Here is a 16,505-nt window from a genome sequence, read left to right as displayed (position 1 = left end):
CCTGTATATTCTGTTTCATATAACGAATCAGCAAAAATCAATTATTAGGATCATCTTTTCGGCGGACCAATACTAAAGAATAGAAAGATATACTTTAAAGATATAAAAAGGGAAAAAGTTAATTAAGGCAGGAGTTTAAGCAAGTCAGATTTATGTATTATCCATTAGGGTATCTTATGTGTCATTTCATTATTTAACTTCTTAAGAGAAATAATTCATTCATGATATAAAATAAATTTTTAGCTAATAAAGTAATTCACCGAGAAAACGTTCTTGTTAAGTGTTGCCGACATCACTCTTAATAGAAAAGTTCATTTATGTGTAAGCTTAAACATTTATGGGTATACTTTTCTCGCTTTAACTTAATTATTTAAAATAATATTATTTATTCACTATATACAATTATACATACATTAAATATGCAAAGTATTTTATGATGAGGTTGCTATATATATATATATATGTGTGTGTGTGTGTGTGTGTGTGTGTGTGTGTGTGTACGCACTTATAATATGTATTTTCAACGTATAAATAAAATTATATTATTCAATAGTTCAAGGATGGTTCACAAATAAATAAATTTATATATAATATAAATATAGACAAACTAAACAAAAAGAAATGATGAAGGAATAATAATTGAAGTGGAAATGAAAAATAATATCAAGACATCGTTGGTCACTTCTTCGTACATAAACTTTTTGTTTTCCCAAATAAAATTGCTTCTCTTTAATATTGTAGTTTTGTTTAGATATTATTGTAATTATAATAAGGGGAAACTAGGGCCGGAAACTTTGTTATTCATATTCGGTGTCTGATTTTGCTGGGAATAAATATTTTTTTTTTCAACAAAGAAAAAGTAAATTTTTACATAGTTTTATCTTGTATGATCTCTGAAATTTTTCTTTTGTTATATGTCATGTTTGAGTCTCATTTTTTAGAATTAATGTGAAGAATTATACCTGACTAAATCACTTGGGAAAATATATTCTATTTATTTGTTTATTTATTTCGAGAAAAAAAAAACGTGGCTTTTAAAAAGGCACTTTTCTCACCCACTTTACCAGTTTCATGCATTAGAATCTTTCTAGGATGTTATATTACTTTTATCATCATACACTTGTAGTTGTAGAACGATGTTAATATGTGCTTAGCTAATAAGTGTTTCTCTTCTGGAAAAAGAGACAGAAAGAGCATACATAGCTTTAATTTTCACAATATTTAGATTAGGTCTTAAGTGACACATATTTTCTCATTGGGGAATGCTAGGGGGACAATGACTTTGGTGAACAATATGAACAACCACCAATCAAATAAAAACACACTACATCTCCAATTTAACCCTCTAAATTTTAATATTAAAATAACCATCCGTACACTAGTAAAATAAACATCCGATATATCTATTGTTTACATTGTTTAATATTTTCATTGTTCACCTATACTTTTCCTTTCTCATTTAGTCATTTTAGATGTGTTTGTTTCAAGCTTGAACTTTTCTTTTGATAAAAATGAGCTTTTTTGTCTAATAAATAAAAGAGAAATAGAGCTTTCACATATTTTAATAAATCTTATACAATATTTAGATGTTAAAAAAAAAAAAAGAAAAAGCCAAATAAAATATCTTCTAATAAAATTAGTTTTCAGCTTTTATTCAACTATATTAAAAATAAATTATATATTTTTTGAAAATAAAAATTACACACAATGTACATAATTGTAGTGCAAAATTACTTCAAGATAACATCTTCAACTATATTAATAATGTTATATTGTTATGTAATTATAGCTTTTGTTAAATAATTTTAAATTATTATATCTAACCGGTGAACATGCATTAAGAAAAACTATTATAAATAAATAAATAAATTCGAGAGCTAAATGACATTCAATGGTTAATTCATATAAGTCATGTTCCCATGTTTTAATTTATATAATAATGGTCCTTAATAATGTACTCCTACATAAATCATAACCTCTGTGCTTAAAGTAACTGAATTGAACAATTAAGTTATAAACTAATGTATGCTTGAGAATCAAAATGAAATTAGATCTACACCAAACATAAAAGAATGAATGATTAGCAGCTCAATAAAGCTGTAGTGAGCTTAAATAGTTAAATGCTCGGTATAACTGAGATTTAAAAAAGTAATATAAAAGAAAGTTACCTGAACACAATTGAGACAGTTTTAAGGTCTAGCCTAAAACGTCTCTTAATCACCGATTAAAAAAAAAATCCTTCAAGTTTCAATAATCATATCTTAATTTTTAAATAATATAACTCGTATATAAAACAACAATTTCACTTAACGGATTATGATTTCTGATTTTAAGAAAAGAGCATTTCAGAGGCTTAAGCTAAAGAATTAATTATAAGAATTTATTTTGATACAACAATAGTAAAAAAGAATTTTAAACATGCATCTAATTATATATCATCCAAAGATACACATATAATCAAATGACTGTAAAATAATTTACGGTATTGCATAAAAATATATGGCTTAACCGATGAAATCACAGACGAAAATTCAAAGTGTGGCATTTAGGTCTACAATTACAGCAATTAAATCACTTCTCAGCAAATAAACGGTCAGATTTATTTTAGAAAACCAATGTATAAATAAATTCGAGAGACAAATTATTATATCACAATCAACTTCAGAGTTAATTTCTTATTTATAAGTAAGACTAACAATAGAACCAGTTTAATTATATCATCAAATCAAAATGTAAAACATATATACAAAAGATTTCAAACTTTTCAACTTAACCAAGTGAAAAGACAGACAAAAAACAAAACCAGCGTTATAAGCAATTAAGCACTGAAACACCACTATATTGTGGGCTTGTGGCTTATCTTAAAGCAACTTTGCATGCTGCTATATATGGATTTATATTTTATACAATGCTAAGCCAAAGACAAAGGCCTTAAAGGCATATGCGCCTTCCATTTATGTATACCAAACCAACAATGCTAAGCTGGTACTAGAATCCCCCCAAGGAAAAAACAGAAACAAAAACACTTACTTTATCACTTGTCCTCCGAGGACAACGGAGCTGGGAGGATTCATCTTCTAACCACTCTTCCTTGACTAGTAACTACAGGTTACTAGAATCACATACACCACTAAGAAACATTTTCATAACATGTTTCATTGAATCAAACCACTTTTTGCACCCAACTCTGAACATGTATTATGGAAGTCCATAGAATTGAAAAGATAAAAAGGAAAATGACCATCTTGCTTACTGATTTATTCAAGCATCTGATCCTGGCTGAAGTTCAGAGACTCTTGCCATATGAGCTCCTTTATATCTTCTTCATTCAGACTTGTCTGTTCAAAATCAAAGATGAATGGACTCGGGCAAGTGGGCTCCTCATTGATCTCATGAAGGCTTGCCAAATATGGGTGATTCAGTGCTTCCTCAACTATAAAACCATATAATATTAGTTAAAATGGAAGGAAGAAATGAGTGACGATGATAAAATAAGGATTGAATAACATACCAGTTATGCGTTTTGAGGGATCAAAGACCAACATTTTCTCAGCAAGATCAATTGCCAATGGAGACACATCAGGAAACCTCAGCGCAAATGGCTGCTTTTCTACATGTGGGAGCTGCTTAACATATTTCTTTGCATTCTCACTTCTGAGGAATCCAAGATCCGATTCATCTGGTGAACCTAGTAACTGTTTTGGGACAAAATTGTGAGGACTTAGCTCATCAAGATTTCACCATTTGCAATTTTGCAAAACTAAGTTATTCTAAAAAATTTCAAGTATTGAAGACACGGACAAATACCTCAGTTATAAGTGCCAACTGCTGAACATAATCTTTACCAGGAAACAAAGGCTCCCTTCTAATTATTTCCATCAAAATACATCCAACAGACCAGATATCAATCGCTGCAGTATATTCTGAACAGTTCAATAGCAATTCAGGGGCTCTGTACCAACGAGTGACAACATATTCTGTCATAAAATCTGTCTCAGATGTTGTTCTGGCAAGCCCAAAGTCACATATTTTGAGATCACAGTTTGCATTGAGAAGTAAATTGCTTGGCTTTAGATCTCGGTGCAAAACATTGGCAGAGTGTACATACTTTAATCCTCTCAAGAGCTGGTATAAGAAATACTGCAATGACATTCAACACATTGCTTTAGCTTTATCCCCCTTAACAATTTCTTAGTAACAAATCGAATCTACAATGATCAAAGATTCAACGAACAACGAATGAATTTGAATTTGTAAGCTACTAATTCCATATGAGCTTCCAGTTCAAATATCAAATACCAAATCATAATATAAATCTGCAAACAACCATAAATGATATTACAAACCGAGATAACTACATGACAATTTTAACTGTTTGTCTATTTGAGATTAGCAATTTAGCATCAACTTTCTGTTACTAAAATGTCTCTAATATCGCTTAGGAAGTTAGGTTGAATAAACAAATGAGAAGAAATATTTTGTTCTGTTCTCACTTTCTTAGACAAGGTTATATAACATTTACTAAAACAACTCCCAAACTTCAAAATCCTTTCACAAAACTCCCATATCATTCCTCTTCTCAAACAAAAAACAAGGCTTTTTCATCACAGCACAATCAAAATCCTTTTTCCCTTCACAAAAACACCCACATCAACTCTAAAGCACATTTCTACATTCAACAACTTCTGTCCCCATTTTTTTTCACATAAACATCACACTTACAAGTCAAGGAAAATACACTCAATGTCAAGCACAACACAATCAAGGCATGTGATGATAGTTTGGCAATCAATACTCTCTTTTGGAAACGAAGCAATTCAAGTACTGTGTACACATAATTGGAGTGATTGATATTGATCCAAGCTACAAGCTCTGTGTGCTGAGCCATTGCCACGTTCACGCTATAACTTAATTACATTCATTTCCTTCACACAGTCACAGAGACAACGAATCGAACGAAGTACCTGGCAGTGATCATCAGTGAGAGGCTGGTTAGACTGAATAATCTGATGGAGATCAGTGTCCATCAGCTCATAAACTATGTACACATCATTGAACTTTTCCCTCTCCGCTGGCCTTATTATATCCTTTATCTTAATCACCTACACACACCAAAAACTTCAAAACCAAAACCTAATCAAAAACTGATTAGAGAAAAATGAAATTGATTACATTATCATGGTCCATGTGACAGAGGAGCTTGATTTCCCGGAGAGTCCTCTTGGCATCGATCCGGTTGTCAAAGGCATTCCCGATCTTCTTGATGGCAACACCTTCTTTGGTCTCCGAATTCGTCGCGCAGCTGAAAGAGAAAGAAGATGAGGGAAAATTGAATGAAATTGAAAAGAGAGAGAGAGAGAGTTGAAGAGAGATACCAAACGACGCCGTAAGCGCCACGACCAACGGGTTGAATGGGAGGAACGTAGTGAGCATAAACGTCGAACAAGTTTCCAAGAATGTTGTAGCGAACGTATTTGGAATCAAGTGCGATATCGCCGTTTTGGTTTTCCTTTTCCATTTGCATTTGCTTCTAAGATTCTTGCTTCCTTGATTTGTGAGTGGACAAGGCTTTTACGAAGCTCATCGTCATGTTGGTGGGGTTTGCTTTTTTCCTCTCCAATTTCAAATTCATTCAATTCAATTTTCAAATGTGAACGGGGGATTATGTTATCTATCCGTTATTTTTTAGGAAAAGTGTAGAGAGGCAGCAACTTTGTTAAATTCTGACCAACATGTAACTAGCAAAAAAAAAAGTGAGCCATTGGATGAAATCTCACACCAATCTCATACCATTAAAATCATTATTGATGGCTATTTGATGGCTACAAATCACAAAAATTGTTGATCCCCTAACATTCCTCTATTATTTATTCATAATAATATAATGGTAAATAATATAGTGACTAAAAGATGATGATTACTTACTAAAAAAAAGTTAAATATCAATATTTAATTTAAAAGATATAAAAATAAATAATTTTTAAAAAATCAAAATTTAGTATAAAAGATAAGTTAGACAAAATTTAAGTACCAATTAATAAATATCATAAAATTGACTTAATATAATATATTTAAAAATTTGTATATATTTATACACATAATTTTCTTATTTTTTTAACTAAATTATTAACTACTAAAATAACTAAATATGTTATAATTTTTGTTAGCATTTAAAACAAAAATTGTAAATCTCTTTGGAAATGTGTGTGACTTCTTTTTTTTTTTTTTTTGGGTCCAGCTAGTCAGATACGTCAAATATCTGTATGTCTAAATAGTCACATATCCAATTATTAAAGTTTGGGCCCAAAGGTAAGCCCAATTGAGAGGGCCTTAAGAGGCTAAGAGGAAAAACAAAACGAAACAAAAGCCTGTTTATCTTTCTCAAGGTTTGTGATCTCTGACCCAGAAATAAAAAATGCTGGTGCTTAGCAGGATAAGAGGAATGGATTCTCTCAATTGTTAAAAAAAATAAGAGTGTAAAGTGTGATCTCTAATCCTTTATTGTTCTTTCTCATATTTATTTTTGGTCCTACTTATAAAATTAATGGTGAGAGATCACACTTTACTTTCAATTGTTAAAAAAAAAATTGAGAGGATTCATTTCTCAGGATAGGTAGTCAGTCTTGATTGCAAAAATATCTTTAAAAAACTAAAATGATAAAAATTTTATAAAACCAACTTAGTTGGTGGAATAGCCACTTTACTCGTCTGCTTAAATAAATGTTGAGGTTCGATTCTAAATTCAGATTAGCGATAAATTAATTTTTGACCTGTCATATTAAAAAATATTATGAACAGCCCAAAAATTGAATCCGAATCAACTATTAAGATAAAACTTAAAAGAGTTAAAATTTAAAATAAGATAACTTCTAGACTTGGAATAAATTTGATATACATCAACTGTCTTTTTCTCTCATATCAATTATATATATTAATATGTGGTTGGCTAATAAATTGTTATATTAAAAAAATAAGATTCAAATTTTTTATTCTTGTTTAAGTGAATAAATAAACTCATGATTTGACAATTTTTGTTTCTTCTTATTTTGATTTGTAAATAAACATTGAAATGTGACCTCTCACCCATTTGTTAGGCACCACATGCACTAAATAACGCGCAAATTGCTCATAAGTCTTACTTGCCTGATTTATCAAACCAGTATTCAGAAATTTGATCTATGAATAAGCACTTTCCTTGCTGCGAAAGGAACTGAATAATAACTAGAAGTACATCAAGAAGAAGAGGAGAGGATGTGATGATTGATGAGCACGTGAAGTAGGACTACTTGAATCTTAATTCAATTATTCTATAATTCAAGCTTTTAATTTGCATTATGTGCTAGTTGACGCACGCCTACACATTAAATTCTAGAAATTCTCTCCATATGGGTCAAAGGCAAAATTCAAATATCTATTTTTTTGTTGTCTAAAAATTAAAATATTTATGTCTTCAACTTAACACGATGATGTCAACTTTAATAAATTTCCAATGCATTGAATAATGGACAATGATAGATATTGTATGAAGAGTCTAGGGTGAAGTATTCTCAACATTGTCAAGGAGTAATAAATATATGTTGTGTTTAGAAAAAAAAAATTCCAATGCATTGAATAATGTATCAAACTTTTTTAAAAATTTTTGTTCACTGTATATTTGCTCTTGATAAAAAAAAAGTAAATAAAAAATTTAAGGAAGTTGTTAAGAAAAATACTTGTTGAAATTTTTTATATGCATGCATTACCTTCATAGTTTTGAAGAAATTATTAACTTTGAAATAAGTAAACAATCAAATGGTAATAGGTACATAGTTATATAGACAGAATTAAGAAGAGATAATATTACACTATCAGAAAATAAGGGGATTTGTTAGAGATGATTGTCGACGGATACATAAAAGTGACAAAATCAGACCGTGTCTCAAGTTTGGTACTAGGATGCACATGAATCGGGTGAAGTCGAGTTTGATGTGATCCAGTCTCGATTCGAAACATACGTCGGGTCAATTTATTAGACTCAAATCCGATCTTAGACCCGATGAAACCAACACACTTTTTGGCGACTAGGGGTGTGCATGGGTCGAGTGAAACCGGGTTTGATGTGACCCAAACCCGGCCTGAAATATATACCGGGTCTATTTATTAGACCCGAACCCGGCCCTAGACCCGATGAAACCTATACACTTTCGGGCCATAATTATACCGGGTAAAAACCGGGTGAAAACCGGGCCGTTAACATTACATTACCTTGATACCTTCTTATAAGCTAGCATGTGAAAATATCCAAATTTCCAAGACTCCAACCATTATATTATTTGACATGGTCAAATTCACTTAGAAAAATATAACAAGAACCAACTCTTCTTAAAATTAAAGCATAACCATAATCAATACTAATATTGTCTAATAACACCAAATATTTAAATCAATATAAATAACACATTATTATGCATTAGTCTAAAATCTTATGCATTTTAAACATAAAACATTAACTTATAGTCTTATAATAACTAATAACATAAAATATTAAGGTTTACAATACTTAAATTCCACATAAGAATAGTCATCATCCATCACTAATAACACAAAATATTAATTGTGTATGATGATCGGGCCACCGGGCCGACTTCGGGTGACCCGAGTCATGGCCCGGATCCGACCCAAAATAATGACCGGGTCTATTTTTGAGACCCTAACCCGGTCCTAGACCTAGTGAAATCACACAAAAATAGCCCCTAAAGTGTTCGGAACCGGGCCGGGTCTTCGGGTCGGGCCGGGCCATGCACACCCCTATTGTCGACAATTATACCGGGTAAAAACCGGGCCGTTAACATTACAGTACGTTGATACCTTCTTATAAGCTAGCATGTAAAAATATCTAAGTTTTCAATACTCCAACCACTATTTGACATGGTAAAATTCACTTAAAAAAATATAACAAGAACCAACCCTTCTTCAAAACTAAAGCATAACCACAATCAATACTAATATTGTCTAATAACACTAAATATTTAAATCAATACAAATAATACAATATTATGCATTAGTCTAAAGTCTTATGCATTCTAAACATAAAACATTAACTTATAGTCTTATAATGACTAATAATACAAAATATTAAGGTTTACAATACTTAAATTGCACATAAGAATAGCCATGATCCATCACTAATAAATTATATATGATGACCGGACCACTAGGCCGAGTTCGGGCGACCCGAGCTATGGCCCGGACCTGACCCGAAATAATGACCGGGTCTATTTTTTAGACCCTTACTCGACCCTAAACCCGGTGAAATCACATCAAATTAGCCTCTAAAATGTTTGGGGTCGGGCCGGATCTTCGGGTCGAGCCGGGCCATATGCACCCTTATTTGGTATGAAATCAGGTTCTATGGCAAAATCGTGCTTTGGGTTTTTGATTTGCAATCCTAGCATGGTCTCCATAGCTGATTATTTGGGCAGCCAAACAAATTACAATGTAATCTCTATTTTTTTTATTTTTGTTCGATTATTTTCTCTGGATAGTGAAGAACCCTAGCCCCAAACCTCCTTGGAAGTCGCAGCTACCATCCCCCTTTTTCTCTGACTCAAAGGTGAACCCAACCCTAACCCCTTTTCTACAACAGCATCCAGCCGCCATCCACTCTTCATCTCCGAACTCTTCTCCTCGGCGGGAGGGTGCTCTTGCCGCCGGTGGGGATAGACCGTGGGTGCCATCATCGCTCTACATTCCTCTTCTCCTTGCCCTATTCTCGTCGTCTGCTCATGGTTGCTCGATCCTCGTCTCTGTCTCCCTATTCCTCACTCACCGTCGGCTTGGTTCCTCCATCGCCAGATCTGCTCGGAGTTATTGTTGGCGTCGCCGTCTCTGCCCTCGTCGTCAAGCTTGTCTCTATTTTCGAGTCCCCTCTCTCCCTCTCTGTGAACGTCTCTCTTTTGCCGCATGGACTCTTTGCCATCTCTCTGCTGCTGTGGAATTACGGTGTTTGATTATGTTATTCTCTCTTTCATCGATTAGTTTTTTTATTTTGTTAATTATAATAATTATAAGTTGCTATAATTTTTATTCTAGATTATAGTAACTAGACAGAATAGATTTTAGTTGCTGTATGAAAATTTGATTAACTCTGTTGATTAATTTTGTTACTGGATAGAATAAATTATGGTTATTGTTGTTTTTTTTGCCTTATTAATTTTTATGAAACTGAAATAATTTTATTGTTGGTTAATTTCAATGATTTAAGAATGATTCTATTAATGGTGCTTCATTGCTTTGTTAAATTTTGATTTCAATAATTTTGTAATTTTAGTTTCAATTCAGTTTTGGATTTCTAGTATGATAAGACACTCATGTTAATTAACATAATAGGAATTAGTGTGATATAAAAAATACCATGTCTTTATTAATTAAAGTAATTAATTCTTTGGTGGATGGAGTCTCAATAGTTGGCTTGTATATGGTTATTAAGAGAGGTGAAAGAGTTTTGATGTTATGCAATTTTATTTGGTTGAAAATTATGGTTCAAGCTTTTATTTACTGTTTTCTTTATGTTTGTTTCTATTTATGTGGTTATTATTGGACTGAATCTAGAAGCATGGTTTTTACTGTTTTCCTTTATACATTAATTTTTCCTTTTCCTTGAAATACTTTAGTTACGGTTTTTTCCGTTGCTAAAGCCCATTTTTTGGTAGGATCATATAAATTCTAGTGCGACAATAGAGAACCCATGAAAACGATTTTGTCAAAAAGTACGTAACTAAATTCAGTAATGTTAAAAAGATAAAAAAAAAAATATTTTATTTAACATTTATTAATTATTATTAAAATTAATAAAAATGTTAAATAAAATAAGTTTCGACAGTTTTGTTTTTTTTTTTTTGTTATCAAACATTTCGAAACTAAATTTTGCACATTTTTATTATCTTAGCCATGGAGCACTCATACTATAATTAAATTCAAAACTACTTGAAAAATACAAGAGGATCTTAAATTTCTGTCGAATATATGGTGGGCAGTTAGTTTTATCTTCTTATATATATCTCAGCTTATATATATTATCTTCTTTTTACTTTTAAAGATGCTAAACACAAAACACAATCACCAAATGAACGTGACAATTTATACGTCTGCTTATTGTTTCACTCCATTAAGTAATTAAGAATAAAATAGGAGTGTTAGGAATTAATATTCTTAATAAAAAATAAAGAGTTAATGAAACAAATGTTAATTCAAGTGCAAAATAAATTCAAACAAATATTAATCAACACGCCTAACGTTTTTATAATAAAAAATATAAATATATCTTCTAACGATTTTATAATATAATCTTTTTGTGGGGGAATGAGGATTCTTCTCATTAATTACTAGATATATGCTGCATATATAGTTTTTTATTGAAATATGCATATAAAATCGTAGAAGTTAGGAGATACTCAAATGTTACTTGTGTATACAAGCGATGAAGTTATGAAGAAGGGAATATAATTATTGAAATGGGAACCTAACCAGATTAATTAAGCTCGTAAAAGAATCTAACGAACCATAAAAACGTTTTAGTAATTGATTGAGATCGGTAATATTAGAAAAAAAAATAGTCAAAGTTTGTCTTATTTAATATTTATTAATTATTATAATAATTAATAAATGTTAAATAAGCTAAATTTTAACTGTTCTTTACTAATTCTTTTTAATACTAAACATTTTCAAATTGAGATAATAGTAGTGATTAAGAAATATTCCAACTGTGGTTGTTCATTAATCAACAAAGTGCTATAATAATTTGCATTGGTCAAACCTCAAAGAATCCACTTTTGTGTATGCTTGTCATTTTCGTTTCACAGTTCATGATTAAGACAAAATCACGTGATGGATTGTTTACTTTAAATAATGTTCCCCCATCAAAAAGCTTTAACCTAGTAAATAGGATAAAACGTGTGCATTTTATTCCTAATATTTTTTGTTTATTTTAAATTGTCTCTAATATTTAATTTGAATCGTCAATTTTCTCTGAATGTTTGTATAAAATTTCAATAATTTTATCTGTTATTAATTTCTTTTTTTTTTTAGTCAACAAGTTAATTAGTTATATATTAGTAATGATTAAGGCAAAACTAGAAAAAAAAACTAATTATGGACTGTAAAAAGAATAATATTAGAAGTTGAATTGAAATTATTTTTAAATTTTAAGGACAATATTAAATCAAATAAAATATTAGAAATAATTTTTAAAACATTTGATGAAAATATTATGGACAAAAAAAATATATAATGTTTCTTATTCATAAATCAAACTTCTCCTGAGTTTTCAAATTTCGCAAACAAATAACTTAAATATTCTCAATTAGTTTTAGTAAAAAGTAAAAACTTTTGAGATTTGTAATATAAAAATATTGGAAAAATGTTAGTAAGGTCAACATTTTTAGAAAATAAAATAGGATATTGGTAAGTGTTGACTCAAATTTAAGAGAAAAATGTTGGTTGTCTATTTTTTCCCCCAAATATTAACAATTTAAAACATTTTATTCGTTTAATTAAAAAATCTATTTTAAAATACTTTTAGATATCGGTGAGTAGCATTTGATATTGTATGGACATATCCAGTTAACGAGTCTATGAAAGGAATCCCCAACATTTTTTATATTCGATAACAAAATATTTAATTATTTATTTTGGTACTACCTGTATTTGACTATTTGAGCAAACTGAACGGTGATGTTTTTCACTAGTGACTTGGATCATTTAATATTGTGTTTTATGGTGAGAGATTGAAATTAATTTTTTTAAAAATTAATCATATTTCAGTATTTAAAAAAAAAAAACAAAAAGAATTCTTATTTAATTGGTGTAATTTAGTCTCTCATTCAAACGTTACCAAAAAACCATGTCAATATCTCATGTGACAAGGGTACAATTATTTATTTATTTTGAATTTTGTTGCAAGCTAAAAGATACTAATTTTCCTAGAAACGTTACCAAAGATGCTATTATTTCTTCACAATCAATCATACAATTGGTGTAATATCCATTCTCTCCATGTCCAAAGAAAAGAAAAAACTATCCTTAAGTTGTATTTTTCTTATTCATATAAAAGAGTATATTAAAAATTGCATATAAAACATTGAGATAATATTAAATTTGATCTCTAAATTTACAATCGAATCTCAATTTAGTCCTTGAAGAAAATTAATTCCCAAACTTTTCAATTGACTCTGTAATGAAAACTCACTGTAAATTGAGTATTCAGAACCAAATTGAGTATTTTCTCTAAAACATTTCTTGCTAATCGAAGCAATGTTTGAACTTTGAATAATGAAGTTACCAAATAACTACTACACTAGATGAAGCGCTCTTGGCCATTGAATCAAAAAGTCAAAACCAGCAGAGAGCATCACAAAAATCATCATGATGTTAATCAAGAACACTAATTCACACACACACACAATACTGGAAAATTCTTATACATACAGTACAATTTATGAGTTCTTAGCTTTCCGATACATAACAAATTAACAATCACACCATTCATAGATCAATCATCCAAAACCCTAATTCCCTTTCTAATAAGGCTATTATGAATCGGAGCTATAGCTACGTGGAGTTGGCGGAGAAGAGCTCAGAGGAGCTCTGTTTTCTTCTTCTTCTTCTACTTCGTGTCGTTTTGTGTGGGAAAAGGAGCCAAACGACGTCGCAGACTTCACCACTGCCTTGAGAATATTCAGCTTGATCCGGTTTTGGCCCCTTCGAGGAGGTACCGTCTGCGAGTACCTCCATTTTTGTGCTTCCATTATTGAGTTGCTGCGAGCCACAGATGAAATCGTAGTAGATTCTGCCATCTACTTCACCGGATTCGAACTCCGAAATTTAGAGTGAGAGAGTGAGAGAAAGAGAGAGAGTAATCAAGGTAAGTTTATGGTTATGGATGCGCGGTGTTTGAGGTTATTTATACAGGGGGAGCGAGTTCATGCGATGTGACTCACTAACTTGGGGACGAAGGCTCCTTGAGTCACTAACTCGGTACGGCCTTTTGGAATATTCTGTTATTAGTTACTTACACTCGTTGCTTGTGTGCTGAGTAAGAAAGTGAAGTGAAGTGACGTGGAGTGAAGTGCATGGGCTCAGTTTTCTTTTAAGTTCAAGTTGGGCTTTAATTGTTTTTGTTTGGCCCAATATGACTATTTTTTTACTTGCATGGGCTCAGTTTTCTAGTTCAAGTTGGGCTTTTAATTATTTTTGTTTTGCCCAATATGACTGCATGGGCTCAGTTTTCTTTTAAGTTCAAGTTGGCTTTTAATTGTTTTTGTTTGGCCCAATATGACATTATTTTTTTACCTGCATGAATTTTCAGGAAAACAGGGACCATATAACCAATTTCTTTTATTATAAAAATTAATTTTAAATAATTAACTAATATTGACTTAAAAATTTAGTTCTTTAATTGAACTAGATTGATCACCAACATGATATAGCATATGCGATGTGTATACATGCACCGTATAACACACATGACACAACCACACTTTTAGAATATTTACAAATTTTGAATAGAGAGTCAATTTCTCTAGCGCGGAAATTAAAAAAAAAAATAAAAAATCTTGAAAGTAATATTGGACCAGGTGGAGCCTAGGGGTGTTATCGGTTCGGTTTGGTTTGGTTTTGGACCAAAAACCAATCGAACCGATATGTTCGGTTCTTACAGATACATAATTGTTCGGTTTGCTGTTTTAACAATAACCGAACCAAATCGAACTGAACCAATAGCGGTTTGGTTCGGTCGATTTTTTCGATTTTTAATTTCTAATGAGGAAAATATGAAACACAATAATTAGATGTTTAAAATAGTTAATAAACTGAAATAATAAGAGTAAAACATTGAAATAGTTAGAGGTTGGAGATTTTTGTTGTTAGGTTAAAGGTTAAAATAGTTAAAACATTGAAATGGATGCATATCTTCGGTTCGGTTTCTATCGAACCAATCGAAAATCGAATCGAACCGATCGGTTTTGTCAGAAAAAAAAAAACCGATTTTTTCGGTTTTTAAATCGATTGTTATAATTTTTGATTCGGTTTTGCAGTAATTTTCGATCCGGTTCGATAACTTACACCCCTAGTGGAGCCAACACACAAAGCAGCTAATACTTGATTTGCATTATTATATAACACTTAGAAGAAAATTACATTGAAAGCGAAGCTAGTAAATAATTTAAGATACAAAGAAGATAGCATAACACAACAATAATGCTGTAAATCACGATCCTGCCCAACCTCAAAAACATTGGTTTTGCAAGCCATGTTATGTTATTCACAGCACAAATCCACTTTATATAAAAAGTATATGTGGTACTTAACTACTTATAGATGGACAACATTATATGACTTAACTATAAAAGCAGCTTCTGTCTGCAATTAAAAAACAAACAGACACAGATGCTTCTAACTTAATATCATAAGCTTCAATTTTAGTATATTCTTATATTAAAGAATATACCGGTTATAACATCAACATTTATATTGTTATAATAATGATGAGTTACTTTGATTCATAGATGGAGTTTGGATTTCACAAACTTGAGTAGGATGTTAAATATTTCAGCTTTGATCTTGCCCCTTCTTGGGGGAAACCTTGTTGTGATCTTCTTGCATGGTTTGGAAGTTGAAGTTGGCATTCTATAATCTGTAAAATAATGATGAAACATCGATCAGAAACAAAAATGAGAAACTAACGATATAGTTACTAGCTGAAGTTTTGGAAGGAACAAAAAGGTAAAACATGAAGAGTGTATGATTCTCTTCAAAGTCTTTTCCTTTCGTTTGTTATTTCTCCAAATTTTCAACATACAATTATAAAAGTAACTTCATAATATAAAGACTACCAAAATTTAGGATCAAACTTTAGAAACAAAAGCAAACTATAAAATGCAATGTTAAATTTAACAGCCTCTATGAGGGGAAGAAAAGGAGAAAGGGGATTTTTTTTTTTTTTTTTTTTTTTGAGTATTGGACTTTAGCATTATATAGAAGTGAAACTATGTATGTAAATTTATAGGGCGACCCGAAAGAACATTTTAAAAAAAATTCTAACTATACGAAGCTAGGAAGAAATAATGTAGTCATATGTGAGATACCAAATTACGTAGAAATTAAAGCAGTTGGTGTTTAAGATACCATTAGGGATAATGAACAAGAAATTTCCCTTAAAATTAATTAAATTGGTTGTTGACTTGATACAAGGAGAAAAGGGAAACTTGAGTGGGCCAAGTAATCACCGTCCAAGAGTTCATTTTAGTCACTTTTCACACTCTTCGGGTTTGATGAGTGGCTTTATCAATGTGGCGGCCATTGACAATGTTGCATACTTCTAGTTCTAGATAGTGATATTAAAGAGTAAGAAGAACATATCAGTAATACAAAAAGGAAAAAAAAAAAAAGAACGTATCAGTATCATATGTAAAAATAGAAACTAGAAAGAGATAATTCTGACTTATATTAAATGTATTTATTATTTAGAT

At 30.9% G+C, this 16,505-nt stretch overlaps 1 protein-coding gene across 1 annotated transcript; it reads right to left on the bottom strand.

Moving 5' to 3' along the window:
- Positions 1-2,692: 2,692 nt before the first annotated feature.
- LOC112736570 (mitogen-activated protein kinase 13) lies at positions 2,693-5,656 on the bottom strand. The gene is made up of 6 exons (XM_025786078.3): positions 5,376-5,656; positions 5,173-5,302; positions 4,965-5,102; positions 3,808-4,140; positions 3,512-3,695; positions 2,693-3,433 (listed from the first exon to the last, which is right to left on the bottom strand). The coding sequence occupies exons 1-6, from the start codon at positions 5,522-5,524 to the stop codon at positions 3,258-3,260; spliced, it is 1,110 nt and encodes a 369-aa protein (XP_025641863.1). The 5' UTR covers positions 5,525-5,656; the 3' UTR covers positions 2,693-3,257.
- Between the last annotated feature and the right edge of the window lie 10,849 nt (positions 5,657-16,505).

This window comes from Arachis hypogaea, chromosome 13 (assembly GCF_003086295.3).
Source record: "Arachis hypogaea cultivar Tifrunner chromosome 13, arahy.Tifrunner.gnm2.J5K5, whole genome shotgun sequence".
Classification (NCBI taxonomy): Eukaryota; Viridiplantae; Streptophyta; class Magnoliopsida; order Fabales; family Fabaceae; genus Arachis; species Arachis hypogaea.
This window is presented reverse-complemented; position numbering and strand designations above follow the sequence as displayed.

Coding starts and splice junctions, on each gene's coding strand:
- LOC112736570 (XM_025786078.3), bottom strand. CDS start 5,524: ATGCAAATGGAAAAGGAAAACCAAAACGGCGATATCGCACTTGATTCC. Junction 5,103..5,172: donor GTCACATGGACCATGATAAT/GTAATCAATTTC, acceptor TGGTGTGTGTAG/GTGATTAAGATAAAGGATAT. Junction 4,141..4,964: donor TCACTGATGATCACTGCCAG/GTACTTCGTTCG, acceptor ATGTCATTGCAG/TATTTCTTATACCAGCTCTT.